At 35.8% G+C, this 19,422-nt stretch overlaps 1 protein-coding gene across 3 annotated transcripts in view; it reads right to left on the bottom strand.

Moving 5' to 3' along the window:
- Positions 1-19,422, bottom strand: part of PLEKHG1 (pleckstrin homology and RhoGEF domain containing G1) — a 137,880-nt gene that overhangs the window by 22,280 nt on the left and 96,178 nt on the right. For all 3 annotated transcript variants that reach the window (XM_072409274.1, XM_072409275.1, XM_072409273.1), the window contains 4 exons: positions 8,496-8,596; positions 6,973-7,042; positions 2,681-2,727; positions 592-742 (listed from right to left, as the gene is read on the bottom strand). In XM_072409274.1, the coding sequence (XP_072265375.1) occupies positions 592-742; positions 2,681-2,727; positions 6,973-7,042; positions 8,496-8,596 (369 nt within the window). The remainder of the gene's footprint in view (positions 1-591; positions 743-2,680; positions 2,728-6,972; positions 7,043-8,495; positions 8,597-19,422) is intronic.

The following is a 19,422-nucleotide window of genomic DNA, read 5'->3' on the forward strand; positions in this document are numbered from 1 at the left end:
ACACCAACTTACTAAAAGTGCACTAAGGTGCTTTTTTGGTGCTCCTCAGGATCCCAGGAAGCCCACCAATGGAGAACAACCAACCATAAGGCCAAGACTTTAGAGCTGGCCCTCAAGGTACCACCTCTCTTAATTTTAATTACTGTAGCAATCTTTAAAGCTGTGAATTTAGTGTAACCTTAACAGTATATACAAATGTATTCTTACCCATCTTATAAAAGGCCGCATTACAGATCATTTAATATCAACTCATTCTGGTTCTATAACAATTATTTTGCTTTTGACTAATTTTGCTTTCTTTTTTACAGTACATGAATGACTATAATCCAGAACCAAGAAATAAAGTGAGGTATTTTTAGAGATTGTAGGCAACTAAACGTTCTTACTTATTAGCATTATTAATAAGCAAACAATGACTAAAGTAAATAAAAGCATAAACTAATGTACTCAAGACCATGGCTTCCACTGCCGGCCACACCTAGTAATTGATCTTCAGCCAACCTGGCGTTTCTTCCATTCTTTTTTGTAATATTTGGCACACACATTTGTTCTGTCAATTCAGCGATTGTCTGTCCACCTGGGGATACTCACATGCAGCAGCAAGTGGTACTTAAGGATCCTCTGAACAGGTTTCAAAAGGTAAGACCCTAGTGGAAGGCAGTGCTGGAGGACCTCCTGTCTTTCACGGAAGAACTTTGCAAGGATTTTGTTTCTCATGCATTCTGTTAATACAGCCACAGACCTGAAAATATAATCCACAATATTTACAGTGTTAATAAAGAATAGAAACTGTTTTTTAACAAAAATTAATAATGTTTTGTTTGAAGGTGATGTAGAACATCATTATGTAAAATAAGACTTAATTTTGCAGAATTTCACATTATTTTTTTTTATTCAGTTTACTTAGTTGTTCCCACTTTTTTATATATAAAAACATTCCCTGAAGACCTGCTGACAGTGTATGTAAATGCAAAATCCACTTGAAATAAAAAAATGCAGATCAGCTGCAGGTTGAATGCACTTTTCTATAAATTCTTAAAGATCTCAGGTATCAAACTGATGCTTGACATGCTTGACAAATGCCCAATACCTGTTGACACATGCTCTAAATTAGTTGGCTTGAAACAATTGTTAACAAACAGCATCAACATCAAGGGGCGATATCTCCAAAGGGGCCCAATGTGTAGTTTTACTGTACTCAGCTCTCCCTACCAACAGTGTTACAGGGAAGAATCTAAATATAAAATGGTAATGAAAGATGATGAGGAATCGCTCAGTGGATGTTTTCATAGTTGGAACTGGCAGTGCAATCTTCATACCTAGAAGATTGGCAATTACCTGGTCAATAGCAGAATACAGTATAAATGCAAATGTATGCCCTTGTGAAGTCTTCTCTACATGAAAATACATGACAGAAGAGAAAATGTTTAAATTGGAAGGTCAATCTACACTCTGATTTGGGAAGACTAACCAACACCTTTTTTATTTTTTTTTTCACAAAGACATGTCACCCGATTCTGCACCTGTTCAGTGTGAGATCATAATAGGACGCTGGAAGAAGATGGCCATGTCAGCTGTCCAGTCTGCGCTGGGAAAAAAGGTACCCAGGACAGTTCGGGACCTACTGGGGGGATCAATGGCTGTAAAGATAATTGTTACTTTACTGAAAGTTCTGCTTTAAATTTCATATTCTGCGGCAATGAAATGTTGCTTTAGAAAGTGATGCCAGCCAACAGTTTAACCACCTGAGCGATAAGCCCGACCTTGGTACAGGCTTCAAAAAGTTACAATTATCGATAAACCCGAACTTTTCTCACTGTATAAAAATACAGTGAGAAAAGTTCGGGTTTATCGATCACTTACCTGGTCCCGCTGCGATCATCCATCGTCGTGTTCCAGCGTCGGGTGTCCTCTCCAGGAAGAAGAAGCCGGCCGTCTTCTTCTCCCTCCGTAGCGTGTACGTCGGCGCGTGTGCGGGAAATTCAAACTGAAACTCATTCAAACACATTTTGTATTGGACTGAATACAAACTCCTGTATCCAATCCAATACAAAATAATTCAAAATAAATACAAAGTATGTAATTGGTAAATTCAAACTCTCATTTTGTATTGGATTGGATACAGGAGTTCGTATTCAATCCAATACAAAATGAGCGGTTGAATTTTGTTCTCATTTTGTATTGGATTGAATACAAAGTCCTGCATCCAATCCAATACAAAATAATAGAAAATATATTTATGTGGTTTTGTCTATAGGTATGTGACTGAGACTAGGGAGGTGTTTTTAGAAAAATATATTATTATACAGTATACCGAATTATCGCATTTTCAGTATTTTTCATTTATTTATGTATTCTTGTTTAAGCTGATTTTTTTTGTCTTTTATTTAATTTTATTAAAAGTAATTTTTTATATTCATGATATCTACTAGAACCCTGTTCGGACATATTCCTGTAAGTTACAGGTCTACAATTTTAAAAAAAAAATTTCATGAAAAACTGTAACGCTTTTGGAACAGAAATCTAGACATCAGTGTAACGCCCAGGTGGTTAAACATACGAGAAGAGAAGAACATGAGGACTTCTTCAGTGTACTACTTCTACATCTCTGTCAAATCTTGTTGTACCACCCATATCAGTTTAATATATTTTCTAAACTATCAATATTCATTGATCTTACCTTGGGTAATTTGTGCAATACTGTGTGTAAATATGAAACTCTTCACTCTGGGAGGAAAAAAAGAAAGAGTTTATCTATTACACAATAATGAGTGTTTTCACAGATTCCTTAAGAAAAAAAAAGGCAAGGAAACACTTTGACAAGTAAAATAAGAATTGTTCAGGTTACACTTCATAAACAAAACAACAGAGCATGTCGGGTTTACTGCTTGGTATTTGCATTGTGTTCCATTTTAGGTTGGTTTAGTGTAATGACAAACACAAGCTAGGCAATGTCAATTTAGGACACACAAGTTTGTATGACTGTATGACACAAATAATCATATCTGATCCTGTTAAACCGTCATAAAGAGTAAAGTTTATATAACTTGCTATAGAGCCATCAAAAAGTACAATGGCTAATTATTACCCTTGGAAGTCTAAATTGTGAACAACAAAATCAATCTAAACACATCTGATGTGGATTTTATATATATTAATATATTATCTCCAGGCAAAAAAAGGCTTATAGACCCATTTTGAAAACATTTTGCAATTTTAGAAGTATCTGAAATATTGCAAATTATCTTTACTATTGAGCTCACTTCATCTTTGTTTATATGTGTTCAGCCAATCATACGGGGCGGGGATTTTACTTGTTCCCAGCTGCACTGGCTGAACAACATGACAAGAGCAGACACAGCATCCAATGCTGGTTAAGAGTTAGCCATTGCTGAATGGATGGATCATCCATTGTGGACTCCTATACATCTTTGGATCCTGCCAAGTTACCTATTAGTTAACCTTCCTGGCGGTGTGAATAACGGCGGTGTGAAGTATTTTTAAATGTAAAAGCGGTACATTTAAAAATGCGTAGCGTTTTCAATTTCCCGCCCTGCAACCACACACTTGACAGCAGATGCCCGGCCAGCATCTGCTTCCCCTAGCCTCGCATCCCCAACGTTCACATGCCGGGATTGCCAGGTAACACAGATGCCTGGCCGGCATAGCCAAAGGAAGAAGATGCCGGGCATCACCGGAGGACAACACGGGCATCGCTTACCACGTACATTTTTAAACTCCCTGGCAATTCCACCCCGAGTGTGGCTCGGGGTTAGCGCTTTTGTTATGGAAAATTTAACTGAGCATAACGCCAGGGAGGTTAAAAAAAGAATAAAGATTTTTAACATATATATATATATATATATATATATATATATAGGTGTCTTTAATACTAGGGCTGCTTTAATCTTTTGACTATGTACCCCTGTGCCCACTCCCCAGGGTGGGAAGCTGATATTTAGGGACCCTTATGTTTAAAAGCCAGCTTTATGTATTCAATTGCCTAAAATTGCCTGCCTGAAGCTGATCCTGGATACCTAGCTATGGACAATAGGCACTATAAGTAGTAAACCTGAACACTGATAGAAAAGGAAGGGATGCGTTTTATGCCAAATATACAAAGAAACACACCTTTACACCAGGTCATCTGATTAGGCTCTGTAACACAGAGTTACAAACTCAATTGTTTTAAAGAATTGCTTGCTTCAAGATCCTTTTAACATAGCTTTTGCTATAATTTTGGCCATCGGTATGGTTAAACTGCTGACCACACACTAGATAATTTTGCAGCAATGATGGCCACTTTTGCCCAGACTGTAAAAGTATTAAAAAATAAAGAGATCTAGGCAACCTAACACCTTCTATCAAAACTGTCATTGGAAGGTTGATTGATGTCTTTGAATATCTGAGTGACCAAAAGGTGATTAAGAGTACCAATATTACTCTTTAGTGCAAATCCAACAGGTTGTTTGGGAAAAGCCCAACTTAGACAACTAAATTGCCCACTTATTCACACTTACACTGGAAATAAAACTGACAGAATAAATGTTTGAAACAGATTGGCTGCAATGGACCAATGCATACTGTCTGAGAACAGTCTTCTTCAAGTTTCTTTTCATATATGACCCATTAGTCTCAAGAACTGTCCTCCCACAGAAAAAAAAAACACACAGATATAATAAAGTCACCCAGAGTTGTACACCAACATAAGATACAATAGAGTGTGCTGCTTCTTTGTAATTTACGTAAGCAGTTCTTAATACCTAATCTCCTTTGCTTGCTAGCTAAGGGAGTGTATGCGCTGTTCAAATATACATAATATATATTTTATCTTAGATACAGCACTGAATAGAACATGAAACTGGAGCTCCTTAAGGGAAAAAGAGCAAATAGGATTATGCTGTAAAGAATACTGTATGGTAATTCTGGCATAAATGTAATTTTGGCAGCTAATATAAAAAAACTCAAGGACAAGAATATTCATAATGATATGTATCAAAGGGTTGGATGGTTAGGTTATTATGTGAAATATTGTATTCTGATTACTGTATAGGGATACAATATATGGATTGTCTTTTTTGTCTACATTTTTATGCAGATCAACTGATCCAAGAAAAACAACAACTGCCCAAACATACCTAGCAGTTTTAAAGTGTCAATTTTGCATTCTATGATCTAAAACAAGGAAAGTAATGTTTTAAATTTAAATGTAATTAACTTAATTAGATTAATTAAATATGCAAACGAAATTTACAGAAAGAGAGGCAACAATAAAAGTCACCAGGTTGGCGTAGGGTAGATATTCCCAATGTTTCCGAAATGATATACAGACTTAACACACTACTTCAATTGGAAAGATTTTTGCTTACACAAATGGACAAGCTATCCAATTTTATGCACAATGGTCTTCTTGGCTCATTCTAGATGAATGGTAAGGCTTTATTAGTGATTAGCCCTGTTGCTATGTTTGTTTTATTGGCAGATTTTATTTCCCTCTTTTCCTTGGTTTAATGTGTATGTTTACTTGTTATATTTTGGTTTTGTTTGAACACAGTGTTGGATTGTTAATTAACCAATATTTTTCTACCTTTGGTTTGTTTCATGCTTTGCTATCTATTTTCTTTGTTATGTGTTCCTTATTGTCAATATTTCAATAAAAATGATCATTAAAAAAAGCCAACAACTTCTCTCCCCTTTTTTAGGATTTTGATTGATTTTCTTTAGCATAGGTTTTTAAAATCAGTTTTTACTGTCTCTATGCAGCTAATGTCTGAATTCAAATATTAGTTTTGGGTAATCGCTGGAAGACACAACTTCCCAGTGGGAGATGTTGCATTACATCAGAATAGATTGGTGTGATGTGTTCTTGTAATAGGCTGAGTCCTACCCAAAAAATTAATAAAAAGATACATTGTTTACATGATAATCACTATGTAAGAGACTTCAAGGTCTTTTTAGAACACGGACCCACCAAAATCAATAAAAGATGAAGCGTATTAGGCAGTGTGAGCCAATTCATTGGGCGTATCTCTAATACAACAATAGAGCTGCTAAACCCCCAATATCTAAGTATCTACCTTTCATTTTTTAAGTAAAGTACAATAGACATATAAGTGTATAATACATAAGGAATTTCCATTTACATAATCCTCAAATTTACACTTAATTAGACTAGAGTGCTGTCTTTGTGATGATCAGGTTTTGCCTTCGAACACTTAAAAATCAAAGGTACAAATAAAAGGAGAATTTCTGGGTGACAGGTTGTACATGGTAGGTATGTATGTGCCTTCTCTAATTTCTGGATATTTATAACATTTACTTGATTTTTTTAAACCAGAACACCTCTCTGGAGCCATTACGATTTTGGACTACTAGGTGTAACAAATATTAAAGGTTGTTCTGTTAATCATGTAATGTGCCCCATAAATCACTAAAATACATATGGCTTTATTTATAAAACAGGGAATTTGACATTTCCTCAAACATTCCCTGATCGGAATCAATTACTGCCATTGAAACACAAGGACCCGGAATACTTGAGGGATTGTCCAATTCCCCCTTTTATAAATAGAGCCCATAGTATCAAAAGTAAAACAATATGTCAATGCTACTCTTGACCAGCCACAGCCAACCAGAAATCCCACGGGACGATTTTTAGTGTTATGAATTAACTAGGGGCTTCCCCGTGTCATAGACTTGAAAGCCACAAAATGTTGGTCATTGGGAACTTTAGGAGGTCTCACAGGCTCTTTGCTGTACTTAGTGAAGGATTAGGCATCAGAGACAGCCAGCCTGCCAGGGAATTTACCAGTGGAGTCCTTAAACTGACGACCTAGCTTCTGCCAATAGCCAAACAATATCTTTGGCAGATTGATCATTCACTTTCAATATATTTTATATTATTTTATTGTTATCCATTTATATTTATTTATTTTAAGTTAAAAAAAAAAAAAGTTTTGAGCTTTTTCTTACCTTAGACACAAAGCATTCAGCTATTGCAACAGGATCATTGTCACAATTTTCCAAATCTTTAAGAAGTTCACTGAAAATATTTGTATAAAAAATAGCTGTCAGAAAATTTCAACCACAAGACTTTAATTATTTAATTTGTATGCAAACAGAACAATTTACCTAATCACTTATGTGGTGTGGCAATTGCTTCTTTTGATGTCATAAAGCAAATTTTTTGTCAACTCACAAATTTTAAAATATTTAAAAAATGTATTATTTATTTACATAGGATGGCCTTTTAAAAAGAGTGAGTAGAACATTGTCTAAATGTTTAGACAATGTAGTCCAACTAAAATATATTCATTTTTTTAAACACCTGCATATACATGCAGTTGTGTAGTTCAAAAGACTAAGGCTGGGTACACACGACCAATGGTTCTCGTGCAGATATCTGACGAGAATCTGGCGTGTGTACAGCACCCGTCCTTCGAACGATGGGTGAGAGTTCACCCGTCGTTCGAAGGACCGTCCTGGTGGATCCACGGACGATGAACGATCCTAATGTAAGCAAAGGGAGAGAGCGCACAGCAGGGTGCCGCTCCGTCGTTCCATAGTGTCTCCCCTCTCCATAGAACAGAATGGTGCTGTATGTACAGTACTCGTTCATGCATCGTGCAGTCCTTAGTCTTTGGAAAGGATTGTGAAAGATCCTTTCCAATGACAATTATTGCACGTGTGTATGTAGCTTAAATGTGCTGTTCCAATGGAACTGACCTTCGTATGAATAGGAAAATAATAGCAGAAAAACTTATTTTTAGAAATATTTTGATGCCCTATAGTGCTAAATCTTACAATTTAGGTTTTCAGTATAAGTTGCTTACTCTGACACATGAGGCATGAATAGAATCCTGCATAACATTGGTGCAAATAACTGCAGGGTTCATTTACCTTCTCAATGAGGCATTTCCAGAAGGCAAATGGATGGCATTGATACTGTATGTTTCAAGGTGCAATTCTTTTCATTCCTAATGGTGACTTTCACACTAAAATGGAATATCCGATATTGGTTTACTTGGTTTAAATCTACCTTAAGGGCAAGGAGGGACTTGCAGAACTTTACACCAGTGTATTTCAGACTAGGTTGGTGGACTACAACAAACACTTTCCCTTTCACAAGGGTTCTTCTGCTTGCTATAAAGGAGCAAACAAACTGTTTCCCAAAACTAAATCATACACCCATTGAGGCTATGAATGTTACCTCGTTTTAAAACTGACAATAGGAGCAGAAAGCCTTTGAGGTCTTGTGATTATCTGCAGTGGTCATCTAAACCTTCAGATAGCACTACTGTTGTGGATACTTGTCAAAATTGCAGGTTCATCTAGCATCTAATATCTACGGGTATCATTACAAATGATTTATGGAATGCACAAGTCAATGCTGTTATTCAAGGAAAACAGATTATACAGTTGAATGACCAAGAAAACATTTTCCAAGGCATTCCTAGTGCCCTTTCATTATTAGCTTAAATAAACTATCACCTTACCTATTGAAATGGTAGATGTCCCTTATATTGCCAAACAGTGCAGAGCGCTCTTCTGTCCCCAGGGAAAGTCTTCTTTGATCACATATACAGTTAAGATAATCCTATAAAAATAAACGTAAGAAACAAAATGTTTAATTATCTGATAAATGGTGTTAAATTGTTTTATATGCTTATTCAGGTTGTCAATGAATGTTTTTTTTATGGTTAAAAGACCACATCTGTAAAACACTGGAAATTTTACAGGGGAGATCTTTACAGAGGTTTAAGATCTTTGTCTAAACCCATGTACACACTTCCAATTATAGTCATTGGAAAAGATCTTTCATGATCCTTTCCAACGACTAAAGACTGCACGATGCATGAATGAGTACTGTACATACAGCACCGTTCTGCTCTATGGAGAGGGGAGGGGGAGAACGACGGAGCGGAACCCCGATGCCCGCTCTTCTACTTCCCTTGCATTATGATCGTTCATTGTTTATCGTTTGTGGATCTGCCAGGACGGTCGTTCGGACAATGAACAACACATGCTGTACACACTTCAGAGTCTCGTCCGATATCGGCCCTGTACCTAATATCGGGCGAGAACCATTGGAAGTGTGTACGTAGTTTTATGGCTACCATCTGTCTCTAAAAAAACAACACAATGGTATTTTTAAAAAGAGCAAACAAAGATTAGTTAGGCTTTACATACAAATTAGGCCCTATTTAATAAAGATCTCCAAGACTGGAGGGGATTCACTTTCTTTAGTGAAGCTGGTTGATCCAGCAAACCTGGTCCAGGAATGAAAACATTTGCTAACAAATAGCAAATGACATTATCTTCTCCAGTGTATCTTCTCCAGCCTTGGTGAGCTTTATTAAACCAGGCCCCATTAAATCTGAATTTTATCCAAAATATTTTTTTTTTGAGAAGTAAAGGAAATTTGCTCAACAGAAACATTGACTGCACAAATATATATAGACAGGGGTCCTTAGTCCTCTCTTCTCCAGAAAACTAATGAGAGAAACGCATATACAGTACAAAAGGTGGGGAGAATGTATTAACAAATCTCAATAGCTCATTCTTTACTATATATTGTACAGGGTGGAAAAGACTTAGAGAAAATACACATCACTTAGCTGCAGAGGACATGATCCAAATTCCTTTTAAAATCAATCAATTTTAATTAAATATTTGTGGCCAAGTTACCTGATGCAGCCAAATTTGGAGCATTCCTGTACAAGCAGGGTGAAACAACCCCTCTGTACCCATGTCCAGAAGTTATTTCATTGCTGACATCAGCGGGTGTATGGAATTTTTTATCTCTTTCCATACAAAAAATTAGGTTTGGAACCTTGTCACTGGAGGTGGATATTGATACAGTTTTGGATACTTTCACCAGTGCAATTAAGAAATGTTTTTTGATGAACACATTATTGCATTAATGCTTTTTATATCTACCCATGGTTCAGCAAAACAAAAAACGCAGCATGCAAACATTACAGAAGTTTACTAACACAATGGCACCTGTTTTCTCTGGGCTTCTCACCGATATGACATCTCAGTGTAACTATTCACTGGGTGTGGGAAACACAGCAACCAGCATTTGACACCAACAAAATGTGTTCAGTCTCATTTAGAAACATAGTATTTACTTACACCTGTGAGAGTTCACGCCTCAAGCAACCCATCATTTAAAATCCTAAATCAAGTTCCAGCTTTTGAATGCAGACGTAGTCAAAAGAATATCCTCCAGGCAATAACTAAAGAATGACCTCTTGTATTTGGATTTTTTTTTTATTTAGTGAGCAGATACAGGTATACTGCAGAAGATTAATATGTGAAAAGACAGCAACATGACATATTCCAATAAACTGTCTCAAATAATGAAAACAGAGCACATGGAAACAGATATTTACTATCTGGTTTCAGTTACTAGAATAAACAAAGTCTATGGAGCACACAAATTTTATTATTTAGTACTGTCAGTTTGTAGACTACACAGACTTTTTAAATCCACAAATGTTTTTGATAAAACAGGAAATGTTTAGAGCAGTGGTGGTCAACTTGGTTAAATTAAAGAGTCCACCTATAAAATGCTTTTAGAAAAGATTTTTCTCTCCAACTATTCCTTGATTTGCTAAATTAAATTTAGAAGACCCCCTCCCTTCTCACGTTTACCTTAAATCAAAAAACAGAGCAAAATAAATTTTTAGCTTTTTCATACTTTCTATGTAGTTTTTTAATACATTTATTGAACTCAATCACTATATGATTAAAATAAACCTATCAATAAAATACCTTGTTAGTTTTGAAACGTTCATATATTGCCTACCTCCCTCTATCCCATCCCACAAGATCTAACCATTTCTGACCTTGTAAAGTAACATTTACCCACCTTAATTTACATGTCTGGGGTTTTGTTAATCTACCGCTGCTGGGAGACCAACTTTAATGGAATTTCAAACGTTCCTTAACTAGACCCAGGCATACACACCCTTGGAAGACTGGTCACTGAGGTTATAACATGGAAACTGGTCACAAAGATTTCATGTGGATAATGTTTAGTAATCACTAAAGCTTCATACACAAACTAGAATCTGGTTGCCTGAGACAAATGGTCACAATGGTCTTGGGCAAAACTCTAGTATGTACACAGTGGCCTCCCTTCCCTATAGAACACAATATTGCTGTGTGTACAGTGGCAGAATTCTGACATAATGTTGAGGTATTTTAGATGGATTAATGAAGGCTCAATTTATTCCTAGAGAGAGATTAGTGATTGGGTATTGCACACATACTGGAGAGTTCAGATGCATTGCTGGTGTTAAAACTGGATAGTGAGCTATCCAGCTTAAGTTAGGTGTGTGTGCTGGGGCTTAGAAAATGAGTCAGATAGGGATGTAGAGCACATGGTTTAGAAAAAAACAGAAATTAAAAAAAGAATATCCCAGTGACATAATAAATATAACAGTCTAGATATATATTATTTAGATATACAATAAATTATGGATTAATATATGGTTCTTAAAAAAAAAACAAAAATGGGAAATGGGATATCAGCATGAACACCAAAGCTTAGGCCAGTGTAGAAGGACCAATGCAGATTTGCTAAATGCACTGAGCTTACACAGGAGATCCATTACAGACCATTCTGACTTCCTCCAAAAGTGCATTAGACTACTTTGCATCCACTTTGGGTATACGGAGTAGTTCTTATTTAAATAAAAGCCCATGTAAAGACTCCTAAAGTTGTTGATTTTCCTCCATAGGATAAAATTAATTAAGATTACAATTACAATAAATGATGGGAATGATTACATGAACACGTGGCTTGATTTTGTATGATTTTTTTTTTTTAATTCTGCATTAATAATTGAACTTTTTTCATCTACACCAAGGACACGGAATTGGAGCTTGGTTTGCCACGGTTTAGGTCTGATTTTTCCTAATGAAGAGCAAAGCAGAGAGCATGTGGGACACTTTTAATGAAATTGGAACACTGTCCAATAAGTCTTACACTAATGTTTTTAACATGCTTTTTTTTTTTTTAGTATATTTAGGATGTAATGGCTCCAAGATGGTACCAATATCTAGTATCCATTTTAAACGTTTCAAATGTACATATACTATTGCTGCATCTCAGGATGTAAAATATCAATGGTACAGTATCATTTATACCAGGGGTGCCCACACTTTTTTTGGCTTGGAAGCTACTTTTAAAATGACCAAGTCAAAATGATCTACCAACAATAAAAACTTGGACATAACTCCTGTGCATGGTAGAGTTTATTTTGAAAGGCAGGGCTCTGCGATCCACTCGCGTTGCCTTTGCGATCTACCAGTAGATTGCAACCTATCTGTTGGGGACCCCTGATTTATACTATTCGTAAAACTCCATTGATGATTGAGTCAGTATTTCTCCATTCCATTAGTGTTTAGCTCATAACAGGTGTACTTCAAATGTAATGTGACAATGACAGTATTGCAGAAAGAGAACAGTTTTTTTTTTTTTAAATTCACTTCTGCAAATATAGTGCAACCTGTAACAAGTTGCAGCATCCATACCACAAACTTTGAAGTAATGTTCAGAATATTGTGTATTTTATATACCCTGCACACATACAGAAGAGTAGTGTGCCGTCATCTGGGATTCATTACAGAAGCTGTCACTTTCTTTAAACAGTTTCTTGGCTTTACAAATGTGATTATTATTACATACCTTGGAGATGAGATTTTTCCAGTTTCAGCAAAGAATTGTCAAAGAAATTCCTTTTACTAAATCCTTTAAAAAAGATGTGATGTTTGTTCATTTTCAGCCAGAAGTGGCAAAACAAAAATCAATAGGATACAGATTGAAACATGGAAATTTATAAATGACAGCTGCTTTGGCTCCGGTGTGACCCAACACCAAACCAACTGATTAGGTATTTTACATTGTACGATTTAAATTGAAAAAAGAGAACATTCGATCACGACTTATGATGTGTATGTTCAAACCAGGCTAACATGAAACAAGAACCCAAGAAACATTTTAGTATCCTCAGTATCTAGCTTTTTCTTTGTTTTTTTTAGGGCAAACAGTATTTTATATAAGAAAAGAAGAGAACTGTGTGATCATGCTTTCACCAGATCCTATGTAAACTTCACGGTCTGTGCTTAAACAGCTACAAAGTGAACAACTAGAATAAAAATATTTAGGGTTACAAAGCACAGTGACATCACATTTTTTTATTTTTATTTTTACTGCATTTCAACTTGGAATATTTTACTAAGTATTACAAAAGGGCTTCTATTATTCTAAAGAAAAACCTAAGTTTTTTCAGTGATTGTGTTTAAAGAAACTGGGCTTAATTTATTAACCCCCCCAGCGTTCTATTTCTGTTTGTATTTCCTTAATAAACTTTAAATAAAAAAAACACAAAAATTTGTTAAAAAACAAAAAAAAAATAGTGAAACTTGTACTAAAACTGTACAGTAGCATGTATAATATATATCTCAATATTTCTATGAATTTGACTCAATACAGCTATTTTGTATTGAATCCAATACAAAATTATTTTATTTTCCCAATGCTCCTCCCACCCACACAGATGCATGCACCAATGTCACCAGAAAAGCCCAGAGATCGTCTCTGCAGTTCGCAGCTGAAGATCGAAGAGAGAATACGTGTCCTCAGGGGACCAGCCGGACGCCGAGGGAAGACAACAGAGCAAGGTAAGTTGGGGAGGCCAGACCAGCATAAGCAGACATTCCATTTTAGCTGAAGGTCCACTTTAGGTCCCCCAAAGCCTACTCTCAGCAGCTCAGCTCAACTTGTTCCCTACTCTCACCAGTCAGCAGCCTTATAATCTTTACCATAAACCCAGAATAGGTCCCCTGTGCTGTAAAATTTGACAATGAATTCTCTACAAAGCCTGCAGCCCCAAAGGTCTAAAATCTAAACCTTCTGTAGAAACAGCAATGGCTAAACAAAAAAACATTATTACATACTGAGCCTGATTTAATAAAGCTCTCCAAGGCTGGAGAGAATACACTTTCATCAGTGAAGCTGGGTGGTCCAGCAAACCTGGAATGGATCTGGTCCAGATTCAAAACATTTGCTAGCAAAAAGCAAATGACTTTGAAAAAATCCAATCCAGGTTTGCTGGATCACCCAGCTTCACTGATGAAAGTGTATTCTCTCCAGCCTTGGAGAGCTTTATTAAATAAGACCCACTTTGTGAGGCCCAAAATGTAAAGGACTTTTAAATGAAACTAAAGCTTAAAAGATATTGACGAACCCGGGACAGATCCCCAAGGGCAGCAAGAGGTAAAAAGGACAATTTTATATTGCCAAATTTGCTTGATTTGACTATATGGGTTAAAGATGCTAAAGAAGATGTTAAATACACAGGTAAAATGGTAAAGCTAATACATAGATATTGCAAAATATATTTAACAGTAAAATTCCCATCTGCAAAGGCCAGTGGTAGCTTGTTCCCTACCCGAAATATTATTGAGTATTTTGCGACACAGTAAAAAAAATGCATAGATCTTAGAATAAACACTTTTCCAGTAGAGGAAAAAAAGTATATAAGATTTACAGCGAAAACATACATTTCCTGCACGGTTAGTAAAAAAGGTGGAAAGCAGTCTCAGAGTTCAAATTTGACTCCCTAGAAAAACAAATTCTAGTCCCAAGTGTAGTTTTCACAATGAGTTATTTAAAACATGTTTCTGTGTTATTCTAGATTATTTCATTGAAATACCATACCAAATGCATAAGTGTATTCCAACAAAGGGCCCAGGAAGCCTCCCATCGTATAAATATATCAGAATTCGGGCTGATACTAGGTGGCTTGTAATGGAAATCCAACATAAACAGAATACACGGACTGTGGTCATCTAGAACGTACATGTTATTCCCTGTCGGAAGTTTCATTTTCTGGCTAGCCAAGAATTTTGTAATTCTCCACATGAATTTCTTGGGTTAAAATTCAATAAATAGACTGAGTCAGTCTGTAGAGGTCATTCAGAAACATCAGGGACAGGGTGTATTTTCTTTAAACATTGCATTCCTAATCAGATCTTAATGTACAAAATAAAATGCATGTGAAGACATTGGGACAAATAGGCTGTGGACTTCCTTCTAGGAATTTACACACACAGGCCGGGCTAAAAGATCTGAAAAATTTAGGGAATTACATGGTTTTATTTTTCAACAAGCATGAATATCACAACATAGAAACTTTCTAAACAGAAAAACATCCAACAATCATGCAACCTTTTCATATATACATTATATATATATATATATATAAATAATTTTTTTTTCCAAGGAAATGAAAAATGTGACTTCCTGTAGTTTTCAGCATGCATGATAACCGTTAACAGCTGCTGAACTGAATGGACAAATTTGTGGTAGAGGAGTCCAGTAGAAGCAGTCTGTTTAAGTTTTAAAATGCTCAGCAATAAATTAAAGACTATTCTCTAAAACCTACCTTCCCTTCATTAAGAAACACAAATGTACTGCACTTATATTCATTGATCATTAATATTATAATTAATAATAAATAATAAATAATTTTAATAATAGTATTATTATTATTATTAATAATTAATAATAATAATAAGTAATAACCATGTGCAAAAGCCTATGTTTAAATATATGTGCAGTTTATAAAACATATAAAATCTAAAAAAAAAATATGATTTTACAATGAAGCTATTTAATGTCATTTATATATACCTTCAAAAATGTTGTTTGCCATAGTGACAGAATATCATGGTCAGTAGGTCCCTATTTTTAGTTCAAAAATCCAGAAAAAAAGTTGTGCTTTATTATAAGCCAATATTTATATATAGCAACAATGTATTACACACCGTTTTACATGGTCCATTTTAATATCACTAGTTGTCCCATAGCAGCTCACAATCTAATGGTATTCAAATTGCACCAGCCCCATCCCCCTTCTCTTATTTTGCTTTTCCTGACCTGTAATGTAAAGGGCTAGCTCACATTCATGAAGGCACGATAACTAGTTGAGGGAAAAGATCCAGTTTGCCAAACATTCTGCACACTTGCAGGGTGATGCAATAATCTAAAAGTCAATTAGCTGAATTCCTAAAGTGTAAAATTGGTGCTATCAGCAAATTAGATTTCCTTTGAGCCTGCAGAAAGAGTCCGCATTTTAAAGATTTTTGTAAAGTTTCTTTGATAGTAAATGAAAATGAAAATTAAGATGCAGTATATGGAGACAAAAGGCAGGTTGTGGAGAGCTTGTTGAGAGATGCAGTGCAGCAATCTAAACACCATATTAGACTACAACTGCTTATAGTTTTGTGGTCCAACTGTGGGCAGAATGCTGTCCAACCAGATCCACCACAAAGAGCTGAAAATCTAGCCGTACGGCACAACATACAAATACATAAATTGCTGGAGATCCCTTATTTTAACAAAAATTTAATAGGGTGTATCTCTAAAGTTAGTAACAAAAATATATCAACACAGGAGATGTTTTTTTCTGGGTAATATAATAGCAGACACCTTGTGGAACCTGCCCTTAGGCAGGATTTTTAAGGTCTAAAACAGACAACAACAGGTTCAGCCTTTGACTACTGGAATTTTTACACACATTTTAGACCTGAAAATGAAGTAAAATACCAAAAAAACATTAAAAATGTTCTGCTACTATTACAACTGAATGAGCAACTTTACAGTCCTGACATTTCTGTCTGTATTAAGTTGGGGACTGCAACATCTGTGTGTTTTGACCCTTTGGTAGCGTGCGACCTAAAGTACAGACTGAATAATTCTGTAGGAAATTAAAAAGAATTATAGACTGCGGAATTATCTGACAAAGTTACTTTGCTTATCAGGTTAACAAAAACAAATAATAAATGGTAAACTTGCACTATCATAGGAAAATAAATTCCATTCTGAACCCTAAAGCATCTGAATATTCCCAAACAATCTATGGTGTTCCTTAGTCTTTATTAAATATTTCTCAACAAGCCTTCAGGGCTTTGAAACAGCTTTTTGAGGGATGGGGAACATAGATTCTAGATGTAATTTGAAGGGACTTACTAAAAGGAATTCAGGTCACACGGCTAAATTTAGCTAGGGCTTGGTACACCAATTTTTATGCTGCTTCCCAAAGTGGGGCTTTACCAGCTTTGTTACATATTACAGCTAATCTAGGTATAAGCAAAGTCTATCAACATATCAAATAATTTTCCTAGCATATTTCAAGATCTTAGTCACTAAAGTAGCACTCATTGGTGGTTGATTGTTGGTTTTTGTAACTTTTAGATTGCATGCAACCTCCCATTTATTATTAATTTACTCACGCCCAAGTATAAAAATTAATGTTCATCTATTTTAGAAACCTCACAGTAAATGGATGCCTAATTCCCTTGTAAAGATCTCAGGTTTCTGAAGTGAAGATAAGGTGGTGCAACTGATTTTAAGTCTTTGGAACCTTGAATAAAGATACTTATGCTAAGCCCTTTCCGTACAGCTTAAGGGCATGGACGTGTAAGATTTCAATGGCCTCCAACCTTAGTAAAGCATTACATTTCACACAACATTAAATGTCTTGTTCAAACTCACTGTCCAGTAGAAAATTATTCACCTTATCTGCACCTGACCTGTGGCCTGACCCCTAACTTCAACAGCTGTTTTTTTTATTGGAAATTTTTGTGCGCTATATTTTACCAGAAATTGTTGGCTCTCATTTCTTGAAGAACTAGCATTTTTGACAACTTTCATGGCGTGGGCAGAATGCAACCCTTACGGGGATTTTATTCTTGTAGGCCCCTATGGAGGACACAGTGGCTCAAGTGGTTTATACTCTGACATTCCAGCACTAGGGTCCCGTGCTCTGATCCCAACCAGGGCACTATTTGAATGGCGTTTGCATGCTCTCCCCATGTTTTTGTGGGTTTCCTCCAGGCACTCCCACATCCCAAAAATATGCAGTAGGTTAATTGGCTTCCCCAAACATTGGCCTTAGACTGGGGTAATGACATATGACTATGGTAGGGACATTAGATTGTGAGCCCCTTTTAGGGACAGCTAGTGACATGACTATGGACTTTGTACAGTGCTGTGTAATATGTCAACACTATTTAATACAAGTTAAAAAATAATATTACCCTTCCTAAACTAATGTAAACATAAAAAAAGGGTCTTTAAATTTAATACTGTCACAAACTGCTAAAAAGAGTAATATCTGGATACTGCCACAGGTAGAAGAAAATTAAAAAGAAAATGTACTCAACATTTTAATAATCAGACTCTTTATATTAGGAGGAATATGGTCATGGTTTTTCATCCTAGCAATATCAGAAGGTTCGCCAAGTGCCATAGATCTTTTCGGTGTTATAGACAGAAAGTTTTTGCCTCCAAGATTGAACCAAAACAGCTGCTGAATAATTATTAGAAGAATATGTAGCAAAAGGCAAACATCTAGAATGCCATGTGGGCAGCTTGTAATGTGGTATAGCTCAGAAGAAGCTAGTACAGGGTAAATATTGGAACAAGATGAAGGGATTTGTATTTCAGTAACAGCTGGAAAACCACAGGTTGTCTCCATTTGTTGTAGGACACAGTGCTGCAGAGTTAATGAAGGTATAGCAATTACCAGCCCTTGGGAAACATTCCTCACCCTGTCATTTGGTTCATGCCATAACAGTCAGACCACCCTCACATTACCTGCACCGAAATACTGTGCAAGAATATTTAGACAAAACTATAAAATATACAAAACTTCTCTATATTATATCAAACAATTTACAGTGCAAATATCTGGCAATGGTTCAGAAATGTGCCCGACACTAGGGAAAAAAAACAGAAACTGAACTCTGATATTTACATAATCAATGCTCCAAGCCTATACTGACTTCATGTTGACATTTTAGTTAAGGCATTAGGAGATTCTAGAACACTGACGTGGGAACTGTATGGGGCTATTTTAGATTCAGTTAGATGTTAGCATTTATTTTTTCAGTACATGAAAATGACAGCATACACTTGTTTGCTATAGGTAAATACCACCACATTCATTTGCCTTGTTGAATTTGTTTGGATTAAATAGGCAAAAAATACTTCTAATACTTCCCATTGTTTCTGTCTGTGACCAAATATTTCTATTTTGTTCAACACATGGCAATTTCTTCATACACACTGGAAGACCATCCAAAAATCGACATTCACAAGGGCTAAGACATAAGAGTATCACCACTATGCCTAATAATTTAAAGGGAATGGGCTTTAAGGCTCAAATCTTCTAGCTTTTTATATATTTCAAGACCAGTTTGGTAACATGGGGAACCCCTTGAAATAACTTTCAGGTTTTTCTAGAACCCCTGCTATATTATATCCACAGTACATTATCTCATAGTACATTAGTGTGGTGGTCATTGAAGAATGCCTCCTACATTGCTGGCCAGTGGGAAGGC

This window comes from Pyxicephalus adspersus, chromosome 4 (genome assembly GCF_032062135.1).
Source record: "Pyxicephalus adspersus chromosome 4, UCB_Pads_2.0, whole genome shotgun sequence".
Taxonomy (NCBI): domain Eukaryota; kingdom Metazoa; phylum Chordata; class Amphibia; order Anura; family Pyxicephalidae; genus Pyxicephalus; species Pyxicephalus adspersus.